The sequence below is a fragment of the Aulostomus chinensis genome, chromosome 16 (genome assembly GCF_037954235.1).
Source record: "Aulostomus chinensis isolate RoL2024-O1b breed Wild chromosome 16, RoL_Achi_v1.0, whole genome shotgun sequence".
NCBI classification, from domain to species: Eukaryota; Metazoa; Chordata; class Actinopteri; order Syngnathiformes; family Aulostomidae; genus Aulostomus; species Aulostomus chinensis.
This window is the reverse complement of record NC_141335.1, coordinates 19791383-19817939: the sequence shown is the minus strand read 5'-3', so window position 1 is coordinate 19817939 and position 26557 is coordinate 19791383. Positions and strand designations below refer to the sequence as shown.

General features: G+C 40.8%; 1 protein-coding gene across 2 annotated transcripts in view; it reads left to right on the top strand.

Moving 5' to 3' along the window:
• Positions 1 to 26557, top strand: part of thada (THADA armadillo repeat containing) — a 107529-nt gene that overhangs the window by 35858 nt on the left and 45114 nt on the right. For both annotated transcript variants that reach the window (XM_086180417.1, XM_086180416.1), the window contains exons 27-29: positions 4339 to 4428; positions 9380 to 9511; positions 17381 to 17549. In XM_086180417.1, coding sequence (XP_086036543.1) covers positions 4339 to 4428; positions 9380 to 9511; positions 17381 to 17549 — 391 coding nt within the window. The remainder of the gene's footprint in view (positions 1 to 4338; positions 4429 to 9379; positions 9512 to 17380; positions 17550 to 26557) is intronic.

Genomic DNA, 26557 nt, shown 5'->3' with positions numbered 1-26557 from the left:
TAACCCTTTCCATTTATGTGCTATAGTACACCAATCAGGGCCTACTGTTAGTTATACAATGCTTGGTTTGTTGGTTAAGATTTTAAAAGTGATACACATGCATTTTTTGGCTTCAATGGTTTGTAGTGTAACCAGCAAGTAGCCACTGACACATTTTTGCAGCACTGCTTTAGTAGGAGAGATGAGAATGAGGTTGTAGCTTGGCTACTTTGGCTGGAAAGATGAGTTGTTTGTGTTTCAGCCGTGTTTCGCTACGAGTTATTGGTCTGGGACGTAACTGCCTCATCCTCCTCGATGCGAGCTTCCCTAACTGATAACCCGCTGTAACTTTTTAATCATTAATATCTCTTAGATTACATTGATTCTACTCTACTGAATAACATTCAGAATCCAGTGCGTTGTTGGATCTGGCAAAAATCTGGAAAAAAATGTGGAACTTGAAATGTTCGAAAATAAATGAGACCAGAAAATCTTGGAAAAGTCATGGTAATTTGCCTGCGTGTTTGTGTATTTGTGGTTTAGTTAACATTCACTGTGTAAATTCTCTTTTGGTTGTATTGATTGACTTAAATACATATCTCTCCTTTATCAAACTGCGTGGTTCATCATTAAGTTTGTCACTTGAACTATAGTCCGTAATATCCAACCTCAATGTTACCTCAAGCACATTTAATATCATCGATTTTGAAATTAAATTTCCGGCTCTGTATTTATAACCCTCCAAATCATTAGAGAGGGGTGTGAGGGATAACGGACCTGGGTCAAGAGCTATGGCCACATGTATTTTAATATTTGTTTTATACTAGTTGGATACAGGAAAGGTAAAGTTATGTGTGGGATACTGCAACAATTTCCAAAATGAATATGCAATCAGAGAAGTGTTCAGAGCATATTAAAACAATTGTTCATAATAATGTGACTGTGCCTCTGGCTGCAAGACAGAATGGATGTCCAAATAGAGCTCTGATGTGATTTATTCCTCCTCTGATATTCCAGGGTAGGTTGGTTCCCTCCTCCTGGAAGCCCAGCCTGGTTCTCTTGACTGTATTTCTTGCGGCTGATTCTCTGAAGGCCCTTCACCCCGCCAAGGCTGCTCTTGTTTATCTTGTCGGTCTGCTGTCCCTCCCTCTGTTATCTCCTCTTCTCCTCAAGTCTGTTGCTTTTGTTTTTATTATTGCATTGTGGGCTTGTTTTCATTTGTACATGAGAGAGTTGGTGTGATGAAGAAGAACGGGAACGATGGCAGACAAAAAGAGCCATATCAATTTAAATTTAAAAAAACAAATCTTTTTAGTCTGGGAGTCTCTAACATTGCAATAGCCGTCTTGTTATAGGTCCCCTCTCATCCTGTTGATTTCACTCATCTTCTGAATCTTGCAACTGCGTACAAGAGAAAACTGCAACTTGCATATGATTGTATTTATTTCCACAGACGGCTGTAATTTTAAAGGAGCTGTCCTTGCCAGTAGAAAATGCATTGTGATAGCTCATCCACTCTGATATGCCTGTGTGTTTTTGTGTGCGTCTCTCCAGGTCCACGTAAGCTTGAGTGTATACAAGTCCCTGTTATAGGAACCCGTTTATTTTCAGCCGTGTGTTTGTGTGTGTGTGTGTGTGTGTGTGTGTGTGTGTGTGTGTGTGTGTGTGTGTGTGTGTGTTCACATATTTGGAGAGACTGAGCTGAGCTTCTTGCTGTCTGTGGGAATCCCATCTGTGTATTTTACATAGTTACTCCGGGATCATTGCTCCACCGAGCCCAAGCTCAGGCCTCTCCTCTCTCTCTCTGACCGTGCATTGATGTTGATGCGATGGCATTGTTGAGATAAATGCATCTGTAAACAAATCTGACCGAGTGAAGATCGCGCTGTGCATTCCAACTGAAGCCTGCAGCTTTATCTTCGCCAGCTCCTCCCTTTTCGCTGCATTATGTGTGTGTGCGTCAGTTAAAAACATTGTCCCCACTTTATTCTCACTCTCACTTTATGTAGAAGTGTCAGAAAACTTTTGCTGTTGTTGATGATAGTGTTTGAGTGTGCAACACGCACATCTGAACCTACAGGTTTTACCAGGCGTTTTCACTTTCACCTCGTTTTTCCTCCTCAGTGACCCTTACCCCTTTTTACCCCGTCTAGTCTGCTCTGACATGACTTCTGACCTTTGTCTTTTAGGCAGCACAGTCTTGTCATACTGAGAGACTCATTAGAGAGAGGAGAAAAGGGCGGGGAACACATACAAACCCATGAACACACACTTATATGATAGACAAACCAGATGGACGTGCATTCAGTGTTTATAGTCACATTCCATTTTTACATTCTTTCTTTTTTAGTTACTATGAGATCATTCTTTAGCCATTATTTCGTGTGTGTGTGTGTGTGTGTGTGTGTGTGTGTGTGTGTGTGTGAGAGAGAGGGGGGGGGGGATGGATAAGCATATGATGTCCAGGTTGACCCTGGTTTTGGAACACACAGTCATGACTCACTTCTCTGCCATGAAAGTGCCTGCTGATAACTTTGGTGCAGAGAGGGTGTTTGTGGGGTTTTCACTCTGTGTTACAGTCACGACTGAGGCCGTGTGCAATCTCTCTAGTCATGTGATCTTGTGTTTGGCAGACCAGCTTCTCTTCCCTTTAGGAGCAACTTGATTTAGACAGGCAGAGTTAAATAAAAACTTTATGGGCCCTAAGGCTGAATGGCGGTTGCAGCAGCGAGACCGCCAGTGATAAATATAAAGTTTGTCTTTTTTTATGTGTGTGCGTGTGTATGTTTGAGAGAGAAAAAGAGAGAGGGAGTCGATAAGCATATGGGATATATGTATATGAATGTGTATATATGTATACATATGTGTATATCTATGTATGTATATAAGTATATGTATAAATGTAACTCCCTCTTCTCCCTCCTAGTGATACCTGTATCGTCAAAACATTTTTTCATACCTTAAAGAATTCTCCTAAATAACACTAAAATGTCCCAGAGAAGAGTTTCCTTGTATTCTCAAAGGGTTGGGGGGGGGGGGGTGTCTCCCTTGATGGAGTATTTAAATGAGGTTTTGATAATATACCTGCGATAACACAATTTAAAGTTTTGTTCAGAATAAAATACTACACCCTCAAAGTGTCTTAAAAACAGCTGTCGGTAACAAGTGGCTAAATAAAGCCGCACATGACATCATGCTGAGAGCAGAGGAAACACGAAGCTAGTTAAGGGGATGTCGAAGTCATGAGCTTATTTTCTGCAATAATCAATGCAGAAATCCCATTGGCTTTGATTGCGAGAATCCATGATGATGCTAACTTCACGTTTGGGTTACTAAAATACACCATCCCTGCAGCACTCTATTGAGGGCAGCATAGGACCAGTAAATATGAAATGCTTTCTTCTTTAAGAATGTGAGCTGAGGGTGAAACTGTGAAATTACTAACACTCCTGTAGGGTCACAGGCTTTTGTTCGTGACTGAAAGGAAGACATTCTATCAGCAGAAATAGTTTTCCTGCGTAAATCAGCCGCCTCCCTCGCATCACCGCTACTGTGGGATGCACCAGAAGTAATGTATCATCCCAATTTAGCAGCTGTTACCTGCTGAGAAGAAGAGAGAAATTCTGAGGCTGGGCGTCGCTTATGATTTCATGACTTGATTCAATTTTGGTACAGAAGGTCCCAATTCGATTCGATCCAGTATTGATTCATTCTGAGATAGAACAGTTTTTATCGGGTAAAATCCAATATGCTGTTACGCAGTGACTGTGGAAATATTACTTATTTAATGAATTTAAACAGTGGATTTCATTCAATTTTACAATTGAATTCAACTGAAAAACAAATTAAGAATAAAAGTAAAAAAAAGAAAAATCCCCCAAATAACTAAATTCTAATCAAAATGTAGTATTGCCTCGGGGCGCAGAAAACATCATGGGTTGAGAGCATATTGCTGTAAAGCAAAAGGGTGTTTGTTCTTTATCACGAGACAAAACTGAAGTGGTATTGCCAAACAAAATGCAACACTAACCATTTTACCTTAATGATGTTGTTTTTATAAAATTTGAAAGCCAGTGCTATGATTGAAAATAATGTAGTATATGGGCCAGCCCTGATTGGAGCTTGTGGTGGCGAGATTCTCACTTGGTTTCGTTTGACATGTTACAGACTAAACATATCATCACGTTAATCATGAAAATAATGAGCAGATTAATCCGTAAAAAAAAAAAAAAAAAATTGCAGCCCCTCTTTAAACATCAACACTGAACTGCTAGTCAAAACATAAAGCCTGTTGAGCTCTCAGAGCGTATGCAGTAGACAGTAACCTCTCTGACTCTGTCCTTCTGTGTCTGTTTTCAGGATGACGGGTCGAGAGTTTTTCACTCGTTTCCCAGCTCTCTATCCGTTCCTCCTGAGCCAACTCGAGGAGGCAGCTGCCACAGTGGAAAGGTGAGGTGGTCCTCTTTAATCCGCACGCTTGGCTCGCTTCATCTTCAGCCCTTGCCATGGCATTTCGTACATCCCTGATTACATTGCGAGTTAAATTTTCCTCACATTTAAGCCACATGGGATGTCTTCTATGTTTAGTTAAGCTGATGAAACTGTGATGTTGGAAGGCTTTGGAGGAAGTAAGAGGTGAAGTGAGTGCAACATTTTTTCAAGTCTTAAAATCACATTCATGAATCCAAATGGTTGAACCAGTCCATGAACTATGAGCTTTTTCCTCAGATCAAGGAGCGATCTACTCTTTTTTTTTTTCTCCAACTCCCACAATTGGCGGAGTATTTACTTGAAGACTTTACAGCTGAATAAAATAAATGCCTTGTCAAGAGTGTGTTTCGGTTTTTTAGTAGCAGGGAGTCTAGTCCACAGTTCATCTGCTTTATCTTTGTCAGCTCAGCCCAGACACCCTTTTTAAAAGCATGTGAGTGGTCCAGCAGCTCCACAGGCCGCCTTATCTTAATGTGGATCCAATTAACTGAACACACTCACGGATCAGCTCTTTCACAATTTCCCTCCCGCTCCCCTCGGCCTTTTAAAACAATTGCTGTTTTCCCACGGAACCAAAAAGTTGACTGCTGGACTTCCCACATCATCACACACTGTATCAGACCTCCCAAACCTCACCATAATATAGGATGCACAGCAGGACAGGATGCAGAACAGCTGCTGTTAGTGGTTTTCGAGTGGAAGTGCATTCCTAAAACAGATGACACTGCGCTCCAGACTGCCACCATTTAGATGCATTCTGGGACCATTTTCTGGAGACAGAGTGACCAGATTTTCTAACTTTACCTGCCAGAACAACTTGCAAATATTACCCCCTGTATGCCACTGGCTGAATGACACTGTTGAGCTGTAGAACTTGGCACAGCATGGCAGGGTTTTTTCCCCAATGTAAGACTCTGTGACTAAATCATACTCTCACACACACACACGCACACACACACACACACACACACCAGAGCAGGCAGGCTGTGATAGAGACACAGAACCAGGTGACGTGAAGGGGACATCAACGTGACCATGCAATATTTCTACCTGCTTTGTCTGCAGTTGCTCTGCACTGCCGCGGTTCCTTGATTACTTCAATTTTGAGATGGTAGGGGCAGGCTAACATCTGCAGGTGCTGACAGACCCAGACATCTGGACTGAGAAGTGCTGCTGTTTTGATGTCACAATTACCAGCTACAAACCATTTAACTGTGCTGACAAGGTTCTCGTGGGCCTCACTGCATAAATTTAAATCTGTAGAGTGGGAAGGTTGAAAGTTGAACTTTCTAGGAACAATATTTCTTTTAGTTCATCTAAACAAATCAATTCTAATCTGTTACTTCTGTATTCTCTTATGTGTTCTCTTATGTTTTTTGTCCTCCAGTTAAATGGTCAAGCTTTTGCAGATGTATAGGCTGAGTTTTACAATGGAAAGTCAACTTCAAATTAATTGGTGAAAGTGGGAATTTCCTGTGTGCTTCGTGAAAACCTGATTTGAAGGGAAAGTCCTTTTTGTCTAGCTGATCTGGGTTCAACATTCAGCTGAATAAATATAATGTGGAACTTTGAATCCTCCAGGTCACAAACGGTGAGATCTTACGTCCAGCATTAAAACATTTGAATTTGGAAAGTTTTTCTCAACACCACGTCGGACAGACCAAAATGTCGTAACAAACTAAAGAGCTATTGAGTGAGAGAATGGGTTGGACCCTTCTTCTACTTCTTGAAACAGTGGTGGCCTTTTGAAGTATTTGAATGTTGTTTCTGTACAAACAATGTCAGACACACTTGGTAGTATTTGTTAAGAATATTTTTGTATGTATGTGCCGAAAAACCTCTCAGACTGTTAATTTAAAAAATACTGAGCGGATGGACAAGATCTAGATAAATGATAACAGTTTCCATCCCTGCAGCTGGACGTTGGCTTTGAGGAGGAGCTGGAATCCATTCACTATCGGCCTCATTTGAACAAATGTTATTTTGTGATGTTTTCTTTTTTTCCCCCCTTGTTGTGAAATGACAATTTTCTCATGATCCATCAAGTATGATTTGTATTTATGGTGACAATGCCGTCGTTTTCTTGGACTCTAGATTTGATCTTACTTTTTTCCCTTGGTTCCTCTGCTGTTGGGTTCCTCATCTCCTACCTCCCGTCTCTCAGACTCGTTATGAAAATGTAAAACAAATACTTTAACCTCTTCCAGCGTTCCTTGAATCACGCTGAGCACTTGTCACGATACAGGCATCTAAAAGTGCCCTCATCTCTATCTGCGTCATCAACATCCTCTTCATCCATGACTAAAAGCAGCCCTTTTTCATAGCCTGAGCATGATCTTTGTTTTGGAGTTCATATGTTTCGGGAATATGTTTGATGTTTTCATGATTTGGTGTGTATGGGCTGTTCTCCAGGCGCACGCTGTGTACTTGTTTATGCACCCAAACCAAACGCTACTGTTAAAGAGAATGCGCTTGAGGCCGAAACAGAAGCCCTCCTCACACGCAGGAAGACGATTCTCTACTAGTAACAGAATGTTGTTTGTGTTTGTGCACAACCTCCTCGGACATTTCTGTGTAGCAAACTCTAGATTTAGCTCCGAAACTATTCTAGGTTTGTACACACATTCTAATCCATCCCGAGGTGATTTGCTGCAGTTATCTTCAACATCTCTTACCATTTACTTCTAAAAACCCTGGTTTCATATCACATTTCCTGTATTTTTCTTAATCATCTAAAACAATCAGATTACTTTATTTATCATTCAGTTTAGAATGAACTTAGAGTGACTCTTGTTTTACTTTATTATTTTCTCTATTTTATAAATGAGAACAGATATTAAAAAAAAGCCAGAGTTCTGTTCCCACGCTACTAAAAATAAGCCTCTCATCAAGGAGATTAATTGAACGTTATGGGAGAGTGTTGAAATTCATGAAAGACATCAGCATGGAATTTAAGAAAAGCTCTTACATGTTAAGTCTCTTTTTCATCTGGTCAAGTGCTTCAGCCTCCACCTGTATCCCAATGAGCTCAGTTCCCCCTCTGTCTGCCCCCTGTGTCCTGTGTCTCTGACATCCCATCCTGCCGCCGGCCTCGTCTGACCTCTGACATTAAACACATGAGACAATGTAGGAATGGGTCAGTTCTTACATTTCCCATTTTACTGATGTATGGCCGTCATTGTGGATGTAATGAAAAGCACAAGTTTGTTACGTATTACACTTACAAAGAACGTTCTACTAATGGGCCACAGAGAACTCCACCGCAGACTGTCTGTACCTGGTAAACCCTGTTTTCTCTTGCATAAGAGAAGAGATGATCTGTGCAAGACCACTGATGTATGACATTAAGTGATTTACTTAGAGCTGAGATGAAGTAACGGCCTCCTACATCAATGAATATAAGAAAGGGTTTTGCTTGAGTCCTCATTAGGACTGGGTGCCGGACTCTGATACCTGTATGGCATTGCCTGAATCGCTTCAGTACTTTGGAGTATTTAAAGATTCAGTACCTAAGGAGTACAGTAAATCTCCGAGATGTGATTTAGTTGAGTAGAAACAGACAAATTAAGTTCATCCACATTTTGTTAAATAGTTTATATTGTCATGCTGAGCTAAAAACTGCAACTGAAGATTTGTGTGGAATGTGCTTTTTTTTTTTTTGTTAAAATGGATTTGAATTGGTATCATAACAAGTGTTGTTCAGAGGCCAGTATTAAAGGGAATGTATCATTAAAGGTACCACTCAAAGACCTGCAATCTGACAGCAGGTATGGATTAAACCACTTTTACTTAAGAAAAGCGATACCAGATATTTCTCTCTCTATAGATGTATATTTTAATTTTATTTTATAGTTTCAGCCCTGGTCTGCTTCTCCATTTTCCTCCCTCTCTGCTTCCATGTAAGTGTGTCCGAGTGAGTGTGAAACCACTGGCAGAGATGGACAGTTTCCATTCAGAGTTAGTTGGCCACGATGAGAGTTGGATGAAGTAAAAAGCAGAGCTCAAGGACGGATGAGGAGATGACTGTACTGGAGTGTGGGTGGTTTCAGATATGTGGTCTGTATTAAAGACAGAAGGGAATAAATCTCTGTCATCGTCAAGAGTTGGAATTTTTCACACGTCAGACACACAACAGAAAGGCTTAAGGCCTTTTATTGAGAAGGATTGGCGTATACGTAAACCGATGTGCAGATCAGACGGATATTTTATACTTTAACTAGAGGGCACTCAGAGAGCACATACATCTGCCAAGGCAACCTCAGCCAAACCCAGTGTTAAAAAAGGGGCTTGTTCCAAAATTGAATGGGCTCTTCCTCAGCCTTTGCTACACCACACTAAGAAATGGCCCTGTAAAAATTTGTTCCTTGTTGGAGCAATGATATATGCATTGAAGTCCATGGATGAGATCATTTTTTATGCTTTACTTAATATCAGTATTGACCTCATCCACAAAAGACCAGTAATTTTCAGGCTGTAATGGGTTTATTTGTAAAATTCTGCCAGACTCATACCTGTGGACTAAATATGAAGCTTGAGCTAAGAGAGGGTTAGTGTAGCTCCTGTTTAAAAAGACCAGTACTTCTTCTGATTCATTAAATGTAGAGATTTACCAATTCAGGAAACCCAGTCTTTCATGTGTAAGTAGTGAGTTTCAGAGGGGGTCAGGCTGAGCGTTGCACCCACTACCTCTCATCAAGGATGTCAGTCATTTAATCTAAAAACAGAGCGGATCAGATGAGTAACATTTACGGCAGAAGCATCGTTGTCACTTGTTAAAATGTTGAATTGCTTCATATTGGGACGATGGGCAAGACAGCTAAACAGGAACATACTCTTGTCACTACAAATGTATTAAATGATATTAATGATCCAATGATTAAATCTGTGTGTGTTGCTTGTGTTTGTGTAGTGACAGTGGTCAGGTGAAGCTTCACCCCAGTCTTTTCTTGCTCCTGCTGGTGCTCAGCCGTCTCTATCCTTCTCCCATGGATGGTTCTGCGTCTCCTCTGGGACTCGCCCCCTTCATGCCCTTCATCATCAGGTGGGTGGGAAGTATTCACATACACACACACACACACACATACACACATACACCACACACAGCTCATATGAGGAGCACACACAGTACACCCACAGTAAATGTCTTCCTTGGAAACGGAGAGAAAAATTCCCATCACAAGGTCTCGTAAGATATATTAGTAGCTGTTGTAGACCTTTTGATATGATATCACAAACTGCCTCAGAAGATGCTCTCAGATGAACTTTCAGTTGTAGCTCTTAAGCTAACATGGATGAGAAGTCCCTAATAACCACAACTGGGCAAACTGTCTTCACTGAAGATCATTTGATAAAATTTTGACCTAAAAGGCCGATTGCATTCTCATAAAAGACAAAACCTGAGCGTTTTTGGGGAAAGAAAATTGCAGAATAAAAGCTTTATTTGTCTGCTTCTGTAGGAGATGGAAACATGAAATCAAACATCGTTTATGCCAAATGATTTCCCTCTGCCCCACGTTTCATTGACTTTTTTTAAAAATCAAACACCTAGAATGAGATAGATGTTGCCTCTAGTCTTAAAGGTAGAAAAATCCATATGTTGCATCAAGACTAAATGGATCATAACATCATCAAATTTCTCTTTTGTGTAATAATGTCATAATTTTTTTTTTTTAACCAAGAAATGTACTCAACTATTGTACAGATATCTCAATGGAAAAAAAAAATCCTGCTGAGATCCTAATGCAAAAAATATAGATTGATTTTTGAAACAGAATTGAAAAACAGTTCTGTAAATAACATATTTATTTCTGTACTTTTTAAGCACGCACACACAGGCCATCAGCATTACCTGTACCTCTGAATATAGTCAGGTTTCCCTGCTTGTTGTTTTGACTTTTGCTCAGAGCAGATGATGATAACGCCCATACATCTCTGCATCGGGCCAGGCTTTCCCTGCCCTCATAAAAGAGTTGACGAGACCATTGAGCAAGATGTCAAATGACAGTCTGTGAATGGGTCTGATGTTGGTTCCGTCAGCAGCTCCTCCTTTTGTCATCACTGTCAATGAGAATGTGATTGCAGCCAGCTTGCACGCTGACTGGAATGTTGTATCACATCCGAGAGGGTCACACACCTGCTCTCTCAGCCATGATAAACCTCTCAAAACAGGTTTTCTCTGAACTCTACTACGTTGCTAAGAATAGCAGCAAATCTTAAGCTACTCCAGTCTCAACACTGATGGGTGTGTTTGAAACTGCCTCTACAAAGGAGTTCAGCCCTCCATTTTATCCAAAATATCGAGTTTGTCTTTTATGTCCTCATATACGAACATGACAAACATGTTCACACAGTAGCAGCCAAAACATTGTTCTATTCTGTGTCAGTCTCTCTGAAAGAGTTTTTTTTTTTTGTGTGTGTTCCTGCCAGTGTTGTTTTGTGTCTTGTTTCTTGGAGGTTGGTGAGATAGTGCCTGGTTTTATCTGGACTCCACTCTCTGTTTACTGTGGAGTAAGGCTTACAGGCGAATGGGAAACTGTGGTCTCAACCTTCATTTTTTACATTCCAGAGCTGGAAAAATCTACAAATATTATTGGAACATGTTCATCAGCAGCACCTGCAAAATAGACCCGAGGACCTAAATCGGGACATTTTATTTTGGACTGTCTGACATGTCACAACAGCTGTAAACTAAATAAGACGTTCCCCTGTACGCAAAATGTCTGTAAACACTCCTTTTGAGAACATAAGGGAGAACACAGTTTGCTAAAAAACAAATTGCTCATCCCTGACGGTGTAATATTGGATAAATGGCTTGCAGTGATTCATTTTGAAAGAGCGGCAGCCAATTGGATCACTCGAATACAACCATGTTTACAGTCCTGGGCCACTGGTCCAGTGTAAAAATAAAAAATAAAAATAGCGCTCTTAATCCGGTTGTGACAGTGGTAACTCTAGGCAATACACGTTGTTCTCGGTTTGTCCATCCGCTCCTCCCATTCTCTTTAACGTGATATCTCATAAGCACTTTAAAGTCATTTTTTCAAAATTGGCACAAATGTTCACTGGGACTCGAGGATGAATTTGTTTGGTTAAGTAAGGTATAAAGGTTATGTTTGTTTTTTTTTCTTATTATGTCACTTAACTGTGCTTTCTTCCGTCTTTTGTCATCCTCGCAAATAACAAATGAGATAATTATTATATTATTAATTAGTAGTTATCCATTTTGTGAGATGAATCCTTGTTGTGTTATGTTGATGGAGAATCCCCCCCCCCCACACACACACACACACACATGTTGAATATGACTACAGAGTTAATTTACGATATAAATGATCCTGCCAGAAGATAATCTGTTGAACTAAATAGTATTTTGACAGCTGGAGAGGGTGGGGTGGAAGGGTGAGTCAGACAGGTGTGTGCGCGTGTTAGTGTGTGCACACGTGTGCATTTCTCTTATGACGATATCAGTGCAGTTTTCCATCGACCAAAGAACCTGCTTACACTCACCAACATCTGTTTTTTGTAATTCTGAACAGGTTCAATCTGCATTCAAAACATGGGGATTTATTGGTTCCAGCTCTGATCTGCATTGGTGTAAACACAAAACACAGGAAGGAATGGTTCTGACTCGTGTTCTCAAATGTTGTTCAGTCCACATTGAGTTAAAAAAAAAAGAAACGGCTGGAGCAAAAGATACGAAATGAGATGACGGCACAATAACTTGCCCATTTCTCAATATTTCCACATTACTCAATGTGTTTCTGAGCAGTGTTTCTTTTAAAATACACATAGAAGCTAAACAACACAACACACTAAGAAAAATCAAGAAGATATTAATTAAAATATGCAGCCAAAATGAAAATAAATAGTATAGTGCAAACCAGACACAAGTGGTTCAAGTCATTTGATTGCAGGGAGTGAATCACGTTTGCTTGCAGCCCTCTCTACATGCTAACTGCCTCACATGCTAGTGAGAGAGAAATTAAGCAATTGAGAAATGATTAGTTGGTTTCATTAAGTGACCACGGTTCATTTAGCTAAAATATTATTACTTCTTTTTAGGGAAACATCCACAGACGATACAACACTACTGGATAGATATGTGATTTTCCACATAGTAAAAGGAAAATCAGTTTATACATCATTAACTGTAGTCATCTGGGTACACTCATTTTTATACAGCTAGATTTCTGCCATGAATTTCACCACAATAATCACTTCAAATATTTCACCGCCGGGTCCGTGTAAGCCTCACTCCCCAACAGTGACTGACAGTAGTTTCACAACACGCTAACACCAAGTTCAACAGTCCAACGTTCAAAATAAACGGTTAAATATTTGAAAGTCAACAAATCAGCATTTTATTAAGATCTAATAAGTAATTCCTTGAAGACTCTTGAGGTCTGGATGCAGTTGCCAGGGTGGTAGCTGAGTGCTGACTTGCCACTCTCAGATAAGTTATGCAGTGCATGCACCCACCCAAATGAAGCCCACATGTTGGAGATGTTAAATATAACCCAGAACCAAATTCATTGGCTCTGGTAGTGTTAGTCTCCATCATCCCAACCCCCCACTACCGCCCCCAGGGTGTATGAGCGTGTCTGTGCCCGTCACCTCCTTCTCCATATGAACTGAGCTACTACCTTCAAAGAGCAGCTCTAATATAGCGTCATATATATTTCTCCATCACATCGCTCAGGTTTTTATCTTCATCCCCTGCACCTCCCCACCAGATTTTCAACATTCCTCTGCTGCTTGGCCTCGACATGCATCACACCTACATGGAAAATGACGAAGAAGGACAACGAGCAGACATATTTATTATAATAATTGATGGGCACTTCATTCCAGTCATCAAAACTGGTGAAGTCTTATCTCCTTCACCGTCTCTTTCTCTCTGGTTTTCCTCTCTGGGTCTCCTTCTTTGATTTGATGGCAAAGCCTCAGAGTGCCATGATTTATGTTCTGTGATATCCACTCCAGGCATCTGTCCTCACTGTCAAAGCCTCCCATCTTGCTTTTCCCTGCTGTCTCGTATCTAATTTCTTTCAAAAGGGCAGAGTCATGCCTATAAGCTAAAAGAAAGCATCAAAAATGAGCCTCATTTCATGTCCAACTTAAATTCCTGTATATTTCACTTTACTGCACATGTATTTATAATTATGTTGGTTTGAATCGACACTGACAGTTGTGACAAATGATCATAAATACTGAGGGGAAAGCTGGACTTGCCAGCAGTGGCTGAACCTTTATTGCCTTCTCTGTGCCAAAAATACAAAGTTGCTAACATTTGCCAGGACAGTTTAAAACATAGCCTGATGTTATACTTCAAGATTGGGTCCTTTTTTTCCAGCCTTAACAGTTATTCTTAATTTAGTGTTATTCTGAGTTCAGTAATCAAAACAAATTTACATTTGAAAATAAAAACAATAATTTTATTTATTTATTTTTTTAGGACCTGAGTTGTTATCATCTGTGTTAATCTGCTAGCTCATAGTGTTGTGCAGGACTGCCCATAGGTCGAGCGCTGGGGTTTCAGGCAGACTTGGTGGAAAATGTATCAGATTCTGGCGGGTGACCTGAATAAAAGATAAAAGCAGCACGTTTCATGTCAAGAATTAATCATTTGGCATAAGTTTTCTACTGTTTCATTTGTTTATTTGGCTCCCACGCAGGTTCAGCACCACAGACAGAGCTAAATCAGCCAGACCTCCTGACAATTGCCATGCAGTGATCAAGAAATTAGATATTTTGTGCTTTGCACCTGTAGGTCGGGTTTGTGCTGTTAAATAATGCGTGTTTTTTTGGGGGGGGTCAAGCGGGTGGATGGCTCTCCAAATGTGTCAAGTGGGTGGGGATGTTCAACAAAAAGATGCACATCACAACCTAGCTAGTTTGGCCTGCTTGCTTGTTTCTCAGGCCTTGCTGGGTCCATCAGCTGTAGAGTAGTGGAATAGAGTTAAGCTAGCTATCACTAGAACGAGAAGTATTTATAGCTCACACCTCTACTTGTAATTCAATCCATCCTTTCACTTTGGAGTCCAAAACTGTGCCATGCTACAGGGAAGTTGTGAGCCTGTCTCTCTAGAGCAGGGAGCTGTTGGCCTCCACCTTCTTTTTTTTAAAGGATATAAAGTTTGTGTTGCGTTCCCTGGGAAAGTGCTTCACCTTTGTGACCTTAATGGTCTTTGCGTCTTTTGCAATAAGCCTCAAATTATAAGTAGTTTAATGAATTACTAGATCCATAGAAAGTAGAATTAATCTGTTCGATATTAGCCCTCCAGAAAAATATGGATGTTTTTACTGTATTTTAAAAAAAAAATGTCAGTAAGTCATTAATCACGGATGCCAGATTCATTTGGGCAGTAGAGTGAGAAATAACAGTAAATATGGGAGCAAGAGCTTTGCTTCTGAAGTGCACTAGGATCACGCTCAGGGATCTGTCGTACATCTTTCCCAAACGAGTGAATGAAGCTGAATTATTCGAAATGTGTCACCACGTCGCCTCCCAACTTGCCTTCATTCCTCAGTGGCACATTTTGTTGCTCCGACTTGTTTATCCAACACGCTGCAGTCTCTTTGGAGGAAACTATTCTGCCAGTTCTCTAAAATGAGGCCCAGATGAGCCTTGTCCATGCCAGTCAACAGTCTGCCTCCTGACCCCACAAGGGACAGCCCTGTTTCTAAAATTACGCTCCTCCAAACTGTCATTTCCTCTTGCAAAAGAGTTTCATTGGGACAAATTAGCAACGATAGTTAACATATGGGCCCCAAATGGATGGTGGGAGGGGTCAGAAGTGAGAGGTGGACATTTTTGTCACCATTCTGTGTGTGTGTGTGTGTGTGTGTGTGTGTGTGTGTGTGTGTGTGTGTGTGTGTGTGTGTGTGTGTGTGTGTGTGTGTGTGTGTGTGTGTGTGTGTGTGTGTGTGAGAGAGAGAGAGAGAGAGAGAGAGAGAGTGTGAATGTATGAGTAGAGGCATTTAGAGCTCAGGAATGCAAACTGTTGTCAGTGTCTGATACATGGGCTTTGGTTTTCCATCTGGCCATAGGTCAGTGTGTGTGTGTGTGTGTGTGTGTGTGTGTGTGTGTGTGTGTTTGAGCGACATGCAAACAGCAGGTGGAAAAGCAATTGTTGACAGTTGACCTGTTGGTCTAAGCAGCCCCCTCCTTGTTTATCTCTAGTCTTTTATTCACTCCTCCTTCCTGTGTATCTCTTTTAAACACAACTGTAGTGAATGCAAATAAATAGCGCTTGTGTCCAGATCTCACTCTCCATCCTGTGAAAGCCAAAAAGCAAGCTTCCTTTTCATCTCTGCATACCGCTCCAATGATGGATAGGTGTTTCATGTTGCTCTGCTGCCTTCCACTCAATTTTCCACAGCAGAGACACTGGCTTCAACATCAATCTGTAATGCCATCACAGACACTATAAACAACCTGAAATGCACACCATTTGTCCTCATTTGACTTTTGCTCTGCATGCAAGCTTCATATTGAGGAACTGATATCATATTTAAACATGGTAAATATTTTTAAATATCTGTTTGAAAAGGGGCAAAAAAACTTAAAAACATTATTTCAACATCACAAACTTGCAGTTACCAGCGGACATACAGTCGTAATTTGTTTTGGCATAAACTTTGTTTTTGGATTGAAATTAAGAAATCACAAGTGAAAGGCAGTTTTTCTTGAATAGCTCACCTGAAAACTACTTCTGTCTCTCAAACTGATGGTGTAAAATATGGTTGTTCAAGGTAGTAGAGACCATAAATGGAGTGACAATCATTGGCATAGTTATGGTAACAATGGATTTTTATCAGAATTTAATGCTGATTTCTACGGCTGTAGACTGCCCTCGATCTTCAGCTGTTATTTCCAAGCATTTGAAAAAAAAAACAAGCCTACTGTTAGAGGTTCATCTGGCAGATGACCTTTTATCGTCTCACTCAGGTTGTGGTCGTGTTCTTCCCCCCATTAGCAATGGCAGTGTTTTGACACTAGAGGAAGAAAGACTATCAGCCTGTAAACAAGGTTAATTTTAGCCTGCGCTCAGGGTGACTGGCCACATAACTGTTGTATACTGTTAAAAAAAAAAGTGTGTGTGTGTGTGCACGCGGATACGAGTGAGATGGAAGACGGATCGAAATATGTGGTCATACAGACTGTTTCCTGGCTGGTTCGGTAATGATTTCAAAATATTTGATTTGAGGTTTATCAGTCATCTGTTGGCCTGGGAGCTGTTTGGCCTGTGATGAGGGAAGCGAAGACGAAGAGAAAGATACAGATGTTATATAACATATGAATAAAAATAGCTGCCAACTGTCCAAATGAAGTGAGTCATTTATCATCTTTCCTAACTGGAGATTTCATCCATGACATAATACACCTGGAGAAAAAAGTAATGACTCTGTGTGGTGTGAGGGGCACTCTGTGGGGTGCGATCTCTGCCAAGGCCAATGTAAAAAAAGTAAAAGTTAAATGGATTGGCTTAAAAATGTAATTACTTCTTCCTCTGCCCTCGCTGCACCCCTCCAGCTTTGTGAAAATCAGTCTGGTAGTTCTGCGTAATCCCACTGCAGGGCCGCCAAGATAACAAACCAACAGACGCAAGTGAAAACACAAGCTCCCTGGTGAGGAGGTAATAATTAGTAATGATAATACACACAGTCATTATTTTTCACAGCTGTAAAATAAATCAGACTGAGCAGTTACAATAACAACCTCTGACCTGTTAGAACGGGAAACCTTATAACTTCTTCCATTTTCTCACACAAATACGGTTACATAATGCAACACTAAAAGATCATCATAACAATGCTGCTACCCGTGTTCCATGACTTATTAACTTTCCATGACACAAATGTTGCTGTGTGGGTGTGGATGGGTGTGTGTGGGTGTTTTGTTCTGCAGATGCGGCCGATCAGCGGTGTACCGGACCAGAGAGATGGCTGCTCGAGCTCTTGTGCCCTTTGTACTGGTCACCCAGGTCCCGTCGACTGTGCACTCTCTGCTGCTGGAGCTTCCTCCTGAACCGCGTCCCAAAATCCAACACAATCACATTCACGGGACCCTGCTGCAGGTCTGGTCTTTCTGTCTCTCTTTCTCTCTCCATCTTTCGGTCTCTCTCTCTTTCTGTCTCTCTCTCACACACACACGCACACCTTTCAGTGGGGGCTTTGATCTCTGATGCCTTAAATGTTTAATGTTGTTAACTATTATTTACCCTGTGTTTACACCTGAAGTGTGATGTCATGGATTACATCATTAACAGAACATCCTGAAGAATGATTTGGAGGATTAACTGCCTAGTTGGACATGTGCTATTTACAATGGGTGGTGTGTCTGCTGGGGTTGTACTGTGAAGCAGGATTAGAGGGTTAGTGAGGTTACTTCAGGGTCACTCCGGGTTTTTCAGCTAGCTGAATCACCACGGTGACTTATCCTGCAGACCTAACCTGGTCTTGAGCAGGCGAAGAGGTATGATTAGAGGTCAAAATAAAAGTGCCATCTACTGACAAATCACGTTTCATGAACATTTGGTCTTGGTCATTAAATATTCTTTCCACGTCTTTTTTCTAAACGCTCAAGGACATTTTTGGCACTAATTTGATCCGACAGACAAGAGGAAAGCCTGATGACTATTTGGAACCCCTCACTTCTGACAACTGTTACTGTCAATCAGCCAGGTTTGCAAAGAGGCACACAATATATTTCCATATAAAATTAATTTTGAATAAACATAAAGGTAAGGAGCATCCTAATAAGTGCGATTTCATTTCATGAATAGATATTTAAATTGAATTATTCTGAACAATTTGGGAGGGAAAATGGTTAATGGTAAAGTAAACGGTTGAATTTTTAAGTTCTTTCTTGGTTGTGTTTGAGTTGAGATTTATGTTTTGTGCAGAGTTAAAGATGAAAACCAGTGACATTTGACTTGAACGCCAAATCTCAGCCTCGCTTCAAAATCATCCATCCAGAGTTTACATTTCCCTTTCATTGAATTTCAGAACTACCCTTTTTTTCCATGCTTAACTTTGACAGTAATTGAGAGATTGATAGTATGCACGGCAAAAACACAGACAGCAGCATGCAGGCAGAGAAGGAGTTACAGGAGCTTCATGATGAGATACTATCGCCAACGACATGATCGTGCGTTAATTGACCAATAAGGTCGTCTTGTATTAAGTTAACTTTCATTTATATAACCTCAGGTAACATTGCCTTGACGTCCTTCTGTATATTCTCCATGAAAAAGGATGTACCTCCCGGTGTAAGGGTTAGGGTTAGGGTTAACCCAGATCAATCAGCCAAACCTGCCTCAGTCCCTCCAACTAAATGGGGCAAACCACTAGATCATCCTGCTGATGTCATCAGTGTGAGTTTTACAGTGATCTGAACATGTGCATGCTCTCATTTGTCCGATTTCATCTGTAAAACTGTTTTTGTTCTGTTTTTTGTTTTTTTTACACACAAGATTTTTTTTTTTTTCTAAACAAGGTTATTGAGCTGTGATAAATCTGTGTTCATAAGTATCAGTGGATGCATTTCCCTGTGCCGTTACACTTGTCAGAACTAAAAAAAGCAGACATCCTGTCATAGGATTGATTGTCCAGATTCTATAGAGTCTGTAATTCCTGAATTCAAGTTAAAACGTGAAATTTTCCCAACTGGACTTGAGAGGCTAAAGTAATATAATATTCTAGAACTCAATTACCAAAGCGCTTCTTGTATGTACCCACCCACAGAAAGATTATAGATATTGTGAATGGGGCCCCAGCGTCTCCACGCCGAGCCTGCCCAGACAAGGCGGTTATCGCAGGGTAAATACCAGTGTTTAGTTCTGTCATCACTCTCTGACAAACACAACCAAACTCTCTGCCGGTAATATCAACACATGCTGAGGAAAAGGGGAGAGGGAGTTTCCCAAGCCTTTTATTAAACTCCACAGATGGGGTGGCTGAGGGAGTAGGAGGGGGTGTGGAGCAGTAGGAAGCAAGCTCAGGGGTCAACACTGGGAAAGAAAGCTGCAGCCTTTTCCTCTGGGCTCGTTGATTCTCCTCGATGGAGCACTTATAGTTTGATAGTGGTCTGGCCTGCAGGGAGGTCCACAGTGGGTTGAAGGCAATGATAGTGAGGGGGAACAGGGGAGGTGGGTGGGAGATCTCAGAAGGAGAGGGGATTTTACTTAACTTTCCTGTCATGGCCGCCATGTGTGGAGCTTCCACAGATGTCCATCCATCTCCATCTGTTTCCTCTCGCTCTTTGTTTCTCTGCTTCCTGTTTGTCCTTTTTAAAATGTCTTTCCGCGAATCTTCCCCATCTCCTGCGTGTCCTCCTCTTCTCTCTCTGCTCTTCTGCGAATACCTCACTGGCCCAGTCTGTTTCCCCACACTCTTTTCTTCCCCCTGCTCAAGACTGAGATCATATTTTGTTCCTCCCTGTGTAATTTAGAGTCTTATGTAAGGGGTGTTATTACATAAGTTAGCCCCTTTGTCTCATCTCCATTAGCTGCACTTTTTTTTTGTCACTGTGTTAAGCTGCAGCTTTCTTCATGCACTCCCAGTAGTTTGAGTTGGTTCAGATATAAGACAGTAAAGCTGTGGGCACAGGACGCACACTGAGCATTCTATAGCTTGATGGAATAATCCTCCAAATTTACATTTTACTAACAGTATTCAATTTACTTCGTCCTGAGGTTTGTTGAGGGTACAATTTGTTGCCAGTCTGAACAAACCAGTGCGTTTTACTTCTTACTAATTAGCTGTAAGGTGTGCAGTGATTAATTCTATGGATATCTTGCTAGTTCCAGTCTACTGTAGAAGTGAACGGTATTGTAATTGCATAAAAAACTTAATGGAGTGGTCATATATTTCCCATTTAAAACTCTGAGCTGTTACTACGGAGACAGAGTTGTGGCTTGCGAAAATCTTCAGAGTTTGATTGCAGAAGCATGAAAATATAAATGAATGGTCTTTATTGTTTTTATTAGGCCAGTGACCATGGCACAAGCAGGATGATGACTTTGGAGCTTTCTATAATTGGGAATGAATGGATTCAGTAGGCTCAACCCTCTGACACACAGCCCCCCCTCCCCCCCCAATTGTTTATTAGTCCCTGAAAATGGACACCTTGTTGGGAATGGTGCCTTTTATCAGTAGTAGAGATCATATTATTAGGAAGTTTGCGTGTCCACCTCTATGGTATGAAATAAGAAAATGTTCTAAGGGGGAAACTCTCAATTTAATCGTCGATTACCAGTGCACAAGCGTCACGTGATGTCTCAAAGAAGGTCGCCGAGTTTGTCCCAGTCAGCTGGTTGTAGTTTTGGGGTACTGGAGACCGATCTCAAGGCTGAGGCAATATTGTGTGTGCATTCTTTGAATGCCTATAAAAATAAACCCACCTCCAAGTGCAACCAATAACTTCACTAGTTACTTTTGAGCATGACCAAAATCTTCACTGTTATAGCCTTGTCCCCACTCCCCCCGTCCCCACCCCCCTTCACTTAAACTGTCAGTGAAGGAAACTGGGAGGAAGATATCAGCCAGTTCCTCACTAATTACATTCGGATACACAAACCGTAAAGATTTGATATGTTCCCACCACTTTTTTTAGGCGGCAAATGCATGCATATCAATCAAAATACATTTCCAGAATTTTCCTTGACTTGTGATGATATTTAAATCAGATATTTCTTGTTATCAAACCAGGAGTTCTTTTGGTTTCTCAGCTTTCTGTTACAAACACACATGAAAAAAGTCTAATGAAATCCACATTTACATAACTCAAAACAAAACTCAAACATTGTTACATTTGTATCTGTTTTAAAGAAATTTCTCTGGGGGAAGGGACACACTGATTTTCTCGCAGTTATCTTACACCTCCCACCACTATCAATCATCACACAGTCAAGAGTTCAACTCATGAGTGGACAGATAAAATCCTAATGGAGAGTGGATAATTTTACTGCTTTCACCTGTGTTATCTTCATAAAAGCGAGGGGCCTTTTACACCACTTTGACGTGGTGGCAGTTTTTAATCTCTTCTTTGTCAGGCCCAGTCTTGTCTCTTCTTAATTTATCCTCCAGAAGAGATGGGAGATACATGCCAGATGCAGAAATATCTACACAGGATTCTTTGGACTTGTGTTTTTCCTTTCCTTTCAATATAAAACACTCTAGCCAATTCTTCCTCAAATACACACACACACACACACACACACTTATCAGTTGTACAGGAGCTCTTGTTCACATACACACTCACAGCTTTCTCTTGTGACATCACATGACATTCAGGTATAAGATTTGCTACCATACCCCATTTATGTCCCATTCATATTAATATCCTGGCTCTGAAGCCTGGGACGTTTCACTGCAAATATTTCACCAAAGGACCACAATTAAGTCATTTTTATCATTTTGCAACTTATTTGTGTCCATATAGAGATCTTAAAGCTGCATATAATTGCAGTGTGTCATCATATTTAGTACACATTTATGAATGACAGTTATATTAAAAAAAGATGAAGTAATTTGTGTAGTTTTCTTGTCCGTCTGACCTCTGATAGAATGTACTTTTGACTCTTTTGTACAATCCCACTGTACAGAGATAACACCTCTAGAGTGGCATCAGTGCAGTTCTGCGGTAACCATGAACAGTCTCTCCAAACTACTCAGTTTCTCAAGTTATTTTACTGCTTCATGAAGGAGGGGGTATTTTTGTTTCTTTATTATTTCCGTTCCTGCTGGTCCCTGTGTGGCTTTTGCTTTCTTTCATTATGTTAAACAAATAAAGCAACCAGCATCACCACAAGAGCGTAATACATAGACAAAACACTTTTTAATTCAATAGGTTTCCTAGTTTCTGACCTAAAGATAGAGACAGTCTGTAACCAGGCGGGTGGGGCCATGATGGAGGCAGATATGGCAGGAGTGTTTAGTTCCAGGAAAGGGCCGGTCATGGTTGGAGCTGCAGAACAGTGCAGTATGCAGGTAAAATGTTCTAAACACAGATAAGCATCCGCAGCATATGTGTGAAAGGTAGAGTTGGAAATAAGCACCCACCACCTCTCACATTTGAATGATGATTCACAAGAGGGGTTACAAGGGCAACTTGAGCATTGAACATCACTAGCCAGTGACCAGCATGAAAAAAGAATCATTCCAGGTCCACCATGAGCGTGACTGTGCCTGTGCTTTTCCACCCTGTGTTCATGGAGCTTGTGGGTAATGGAGTCCCTTGACTACAATGGTTTCATCTCCATCTCATTGTTACTAATGTTTTATGTACCTGTCTTAGGTTCGATAAATGTGTTTCTGCTAATATTTTTTAAAATTTTAGAAATCCATAGTGATAGTGGCTGACAGTCGATTTCACCCCTGGCTGAATCATAGTTACTGATAAGGCCGCGCGCTGTAAAATGTGGGTGTGATTCTGTGCTCTCATATGAGTAGCTAATACAGTATTTCTAAAAAGGAACAGAGACAAGCAGTGAGCGTGAGTAGCACTATTTGTGGCTCAATGTAAAGCAAGTGTGTGTATACTGGTGACTCCACTTGTTTATGCTGAGATGATGAAGACATTGTGTTTGGCTGTTGGCAATTCCTAATGTATGTTAACCAGTGAACGTGTGTGTGTGTGTGTGTGTGTGTGTGTGTGTGTGTGTGTGTGTGTGTGTGTGTAACAGGTAGCAGATGTTTTTGCTTGAGGGAGAAATGACTTCCTCTGTTATTGTCAAAGTGCAACTGTTAGTAGGCCAAGTGTAGAGCTGGAAACCATCACAGCTACTGAGGCAGCTCCTACCACCCTGCTGACTTTCTCACACACAGTTAAGAACTAAGAAACCAACATGCAGGAAAAAGTCACCATCCACCTTTCCTACTTCAATTTGTTCTTTCTTTGTTTTCAAAGTTATTGTGGACACAAGCTTGAGCCGAATAATGAGGTGAGTCGAGGCAGCTCTCCTCTTCTCGCTTATTTACCCGTGTTCTAGGCAGCAGGACAATATTGAATGACAGCCTTAAAACTCAGTTTGCAGATCACGATGGGATGGCGAGTAGTCTGCTGTAGACCAATTTTGTTGGCCATCCTTGCTAAGCAGTTTGGTGGCACGTGGCCCTTGCCTAAAGTTCTGCTCAAACTGCAATTCATTGTTATGCTGACGATGCAATAGTGCTTATGAAGATGATACAAGCAATTGTGTTTGTGAATGTAATAAAGGAAAACAGATGTATGAACTATTTTTTATTTATTGGCATAAGAACTTAATCAAGAAAACACAGTCGAAATGGGATTGTAAAAAACCCAATTGTGCAAATATAAAAAGAGATCATAAACAATGCGTTAAAAGATAAATAGAGCAATGCTACATAGGAAAAAGGCACTCAGGTTTTAAAACCCAGTAAAATCTGCAGCAGTACAAAATACTGTTTTAGTTTAAAATATCTGCCTTACAGACACAAATTAAGCCGCTGTGCCATACTCAAGTGAAAAATGCTATCCAAAATATAGTAGAAATGCCAAAATGCAAATTTGTGTGTATACTGTAGTTCACCAAATTCTAAATGAGCTAGAAAAGATCTTGTAGATTTATGGTCTGTGTAGCTCCTCTTAATTTTGCTGAATTTTCACTTTTCTGAATTATGTTGTTTCAGTCAACTAACACAGACCCTCCTTTGTAATAATTTATTTAAAGGTAGAATAATAAATTATTTTTAAAAGAGTTGGACAAACGACTGATTTTGGATGCCAAGATAAGTCTGATTTATTGGCTTAATTGCAGGCCGCTTTGTCCTCTACATGGCCTGAGTAATAAAGCATCTCAAAACACACAAGAATCACTCCATCTGCCCCAAACCTCTGTTGATATAACCTGAACTGAGCTTAACAAGCTCATCAGACAAACGGGCACTAACCCAACCCGACACTGGACTCTATTCTCGACACGCGCCAGCAAGAGCCCTGGCCCACAATGCCTGCTATGGGCCAGAGGTATTAAAGATGTGGTCTGCGGTGGTTTGAGGAGGGCCAAGACGACGGATGTAATCCTTTGTGTATTTCCACAACAGAAGCTAAATGAGGTTTGGGAGGAGTCGGCTTGTGAAGGAACACCAGTCTCTTTCTCTCTGGAAGCTGTGATGTTAATGCTGGTTTCCCAAATACATTCTCCCCTTTATGTTAGCTTGTCATATTTAGGTTCAGGAGAGCTGAATCACCAAAGGAACATCTAGGTCTGAAAACCCAATACTCTGAGAGGTAGCACTTTTTTTTTTAATCGGCATGTCACGATATCATGTGAGAAACCATCTTGTTGAACTTGAATTTATACCTGATCATCATCCTTTGAAGTGAAATGGGTGTGGTTTAAGTCTGACAACAGTGAGACTATTGGTTGGCGGCTCCTGAAGAGGTTAGCATACATGGTGCTATAGCAGCAGCATTTAAGATTTTTATCCAAGGCCAAATATTTTCACCAGTCTAAGCTTCAGTAAGAATCATATAGTTGGTGGTTAGCACTGTCGCCTCACAGCAAGAAGGTTCCGGGTTTGAGTGCTGGCTTGAGCACGGGGTTTTTCTGTGTGGAGTTTGCATGTTCTCCCTGTGCTTTCGTGGGTTCTCTCACTCCGGCTTCTTCCCACTGTCCAAAGACATGCAAATGGAGGATGTATCTGATCTTACCGATGTTACGTAAATGAAAGAAAGAAGTCCTAGAGATTTGTTTAATGTGGAAGTTAAGGACAGATCCTGGTCAAAGAGAACTCCTAGGTTTCTTACAGTAGTGCTGGGGGCCAGGGTGATTCCATCCAGGGTACCTGTCTCATTAGATAGGGTGTTTCTAGGATATTTTGGGCCCAGCGCAATAACTTCAGTTTTGTCAGAGTTTAATGAAAGGAAATTCTGGGTCATCCATGTTTTTATTTCCTTTAGACAGGCCTCCAGTTTTGTCAGCTGATTTGTTTCATGCGGATGCATTGATAAGTACAGCTGCGTGTCGTCTGCATAGTGGTGACAATTAAGTGTTTTCTTATAATGTGACTTAGAGGAAGCAGGTATAGAGTGAAGAGGACTGGTCCAAGCACAGACCCTTGTGGAACACCATAACTGACTGTAGTGGTTCCAGAGGGATTATCATTAGCGAGTATGAACTGAGATTGACCTAGTAAATATGACCTAAACCAGTTTAGTGTAGTTCCTTTAATGCTAATGACATGTTCCAGTCTCTGTAGAATTATATGGTGGTCAATGGTATCGAAAGCTGGTCTAGGGTCTAATAAGACCAGTACAGAGACGAGTCCGTCATCTGATGCCAGTAGGAGGTCATTGGTATCTTTGACTAGTGCTGCTTGTGTCCTTTTACTTTTCCACCATGGAGAGCATCCTCACTTACTGCCTGCTGCTCTGACAGCTGTTCCCAACTGCTGTTAGAGCCATAAATGCTTCCTCCACAAAATAAGTGCAATATACAGTATCTATGCCATGCAACTGTCACTACCTCTTTTAAAATATCCTATGCCAATGCGATTTCACACAGTCTTTGCACCGCACCTCTCTACCATGTAAACCATGTTTAAGTATATGCCTTCCCTAGACTTCATAAGTCTGAATATTGCACATTGTTCATCACTTTGTTTTTATAGTGTGTTCATCACTTTGTTTTTATATTGCTTTTATTATTTTTATATTTAGATATCTTCTCTGCACTTGAAAGCCTGCACCTTACCCTTTCATTGTACTAGTTACAATGACAATAAAGTGAATCTGAATCTGTTTCAGTTCTACGATGAACCCTGAAACCTGACTGGAAATCCTCTGATAAAGCTGTTGCTATGGAGAAAGTCACAAAGCTGTTTAGCAACTGCTTTCTCTAGAATTTTGGAGAGAAAAGGAAGATTTGATATTGGTCTGTATTGGGGTATTGGGTTGTTTTTTTTGAGAAAGGGTTTAATTGTATTGCTGGTCATTGCTGCACTGCTTTTTAAGATGAGGTCTTGAGATAAATTTCCCTTGCGAGTAATCAATTTTCACCTCTAGTTATTCCAGCAAGAGCTCAATCTAGGAAACCTTTCCTTCTGCCCATTCTTACCC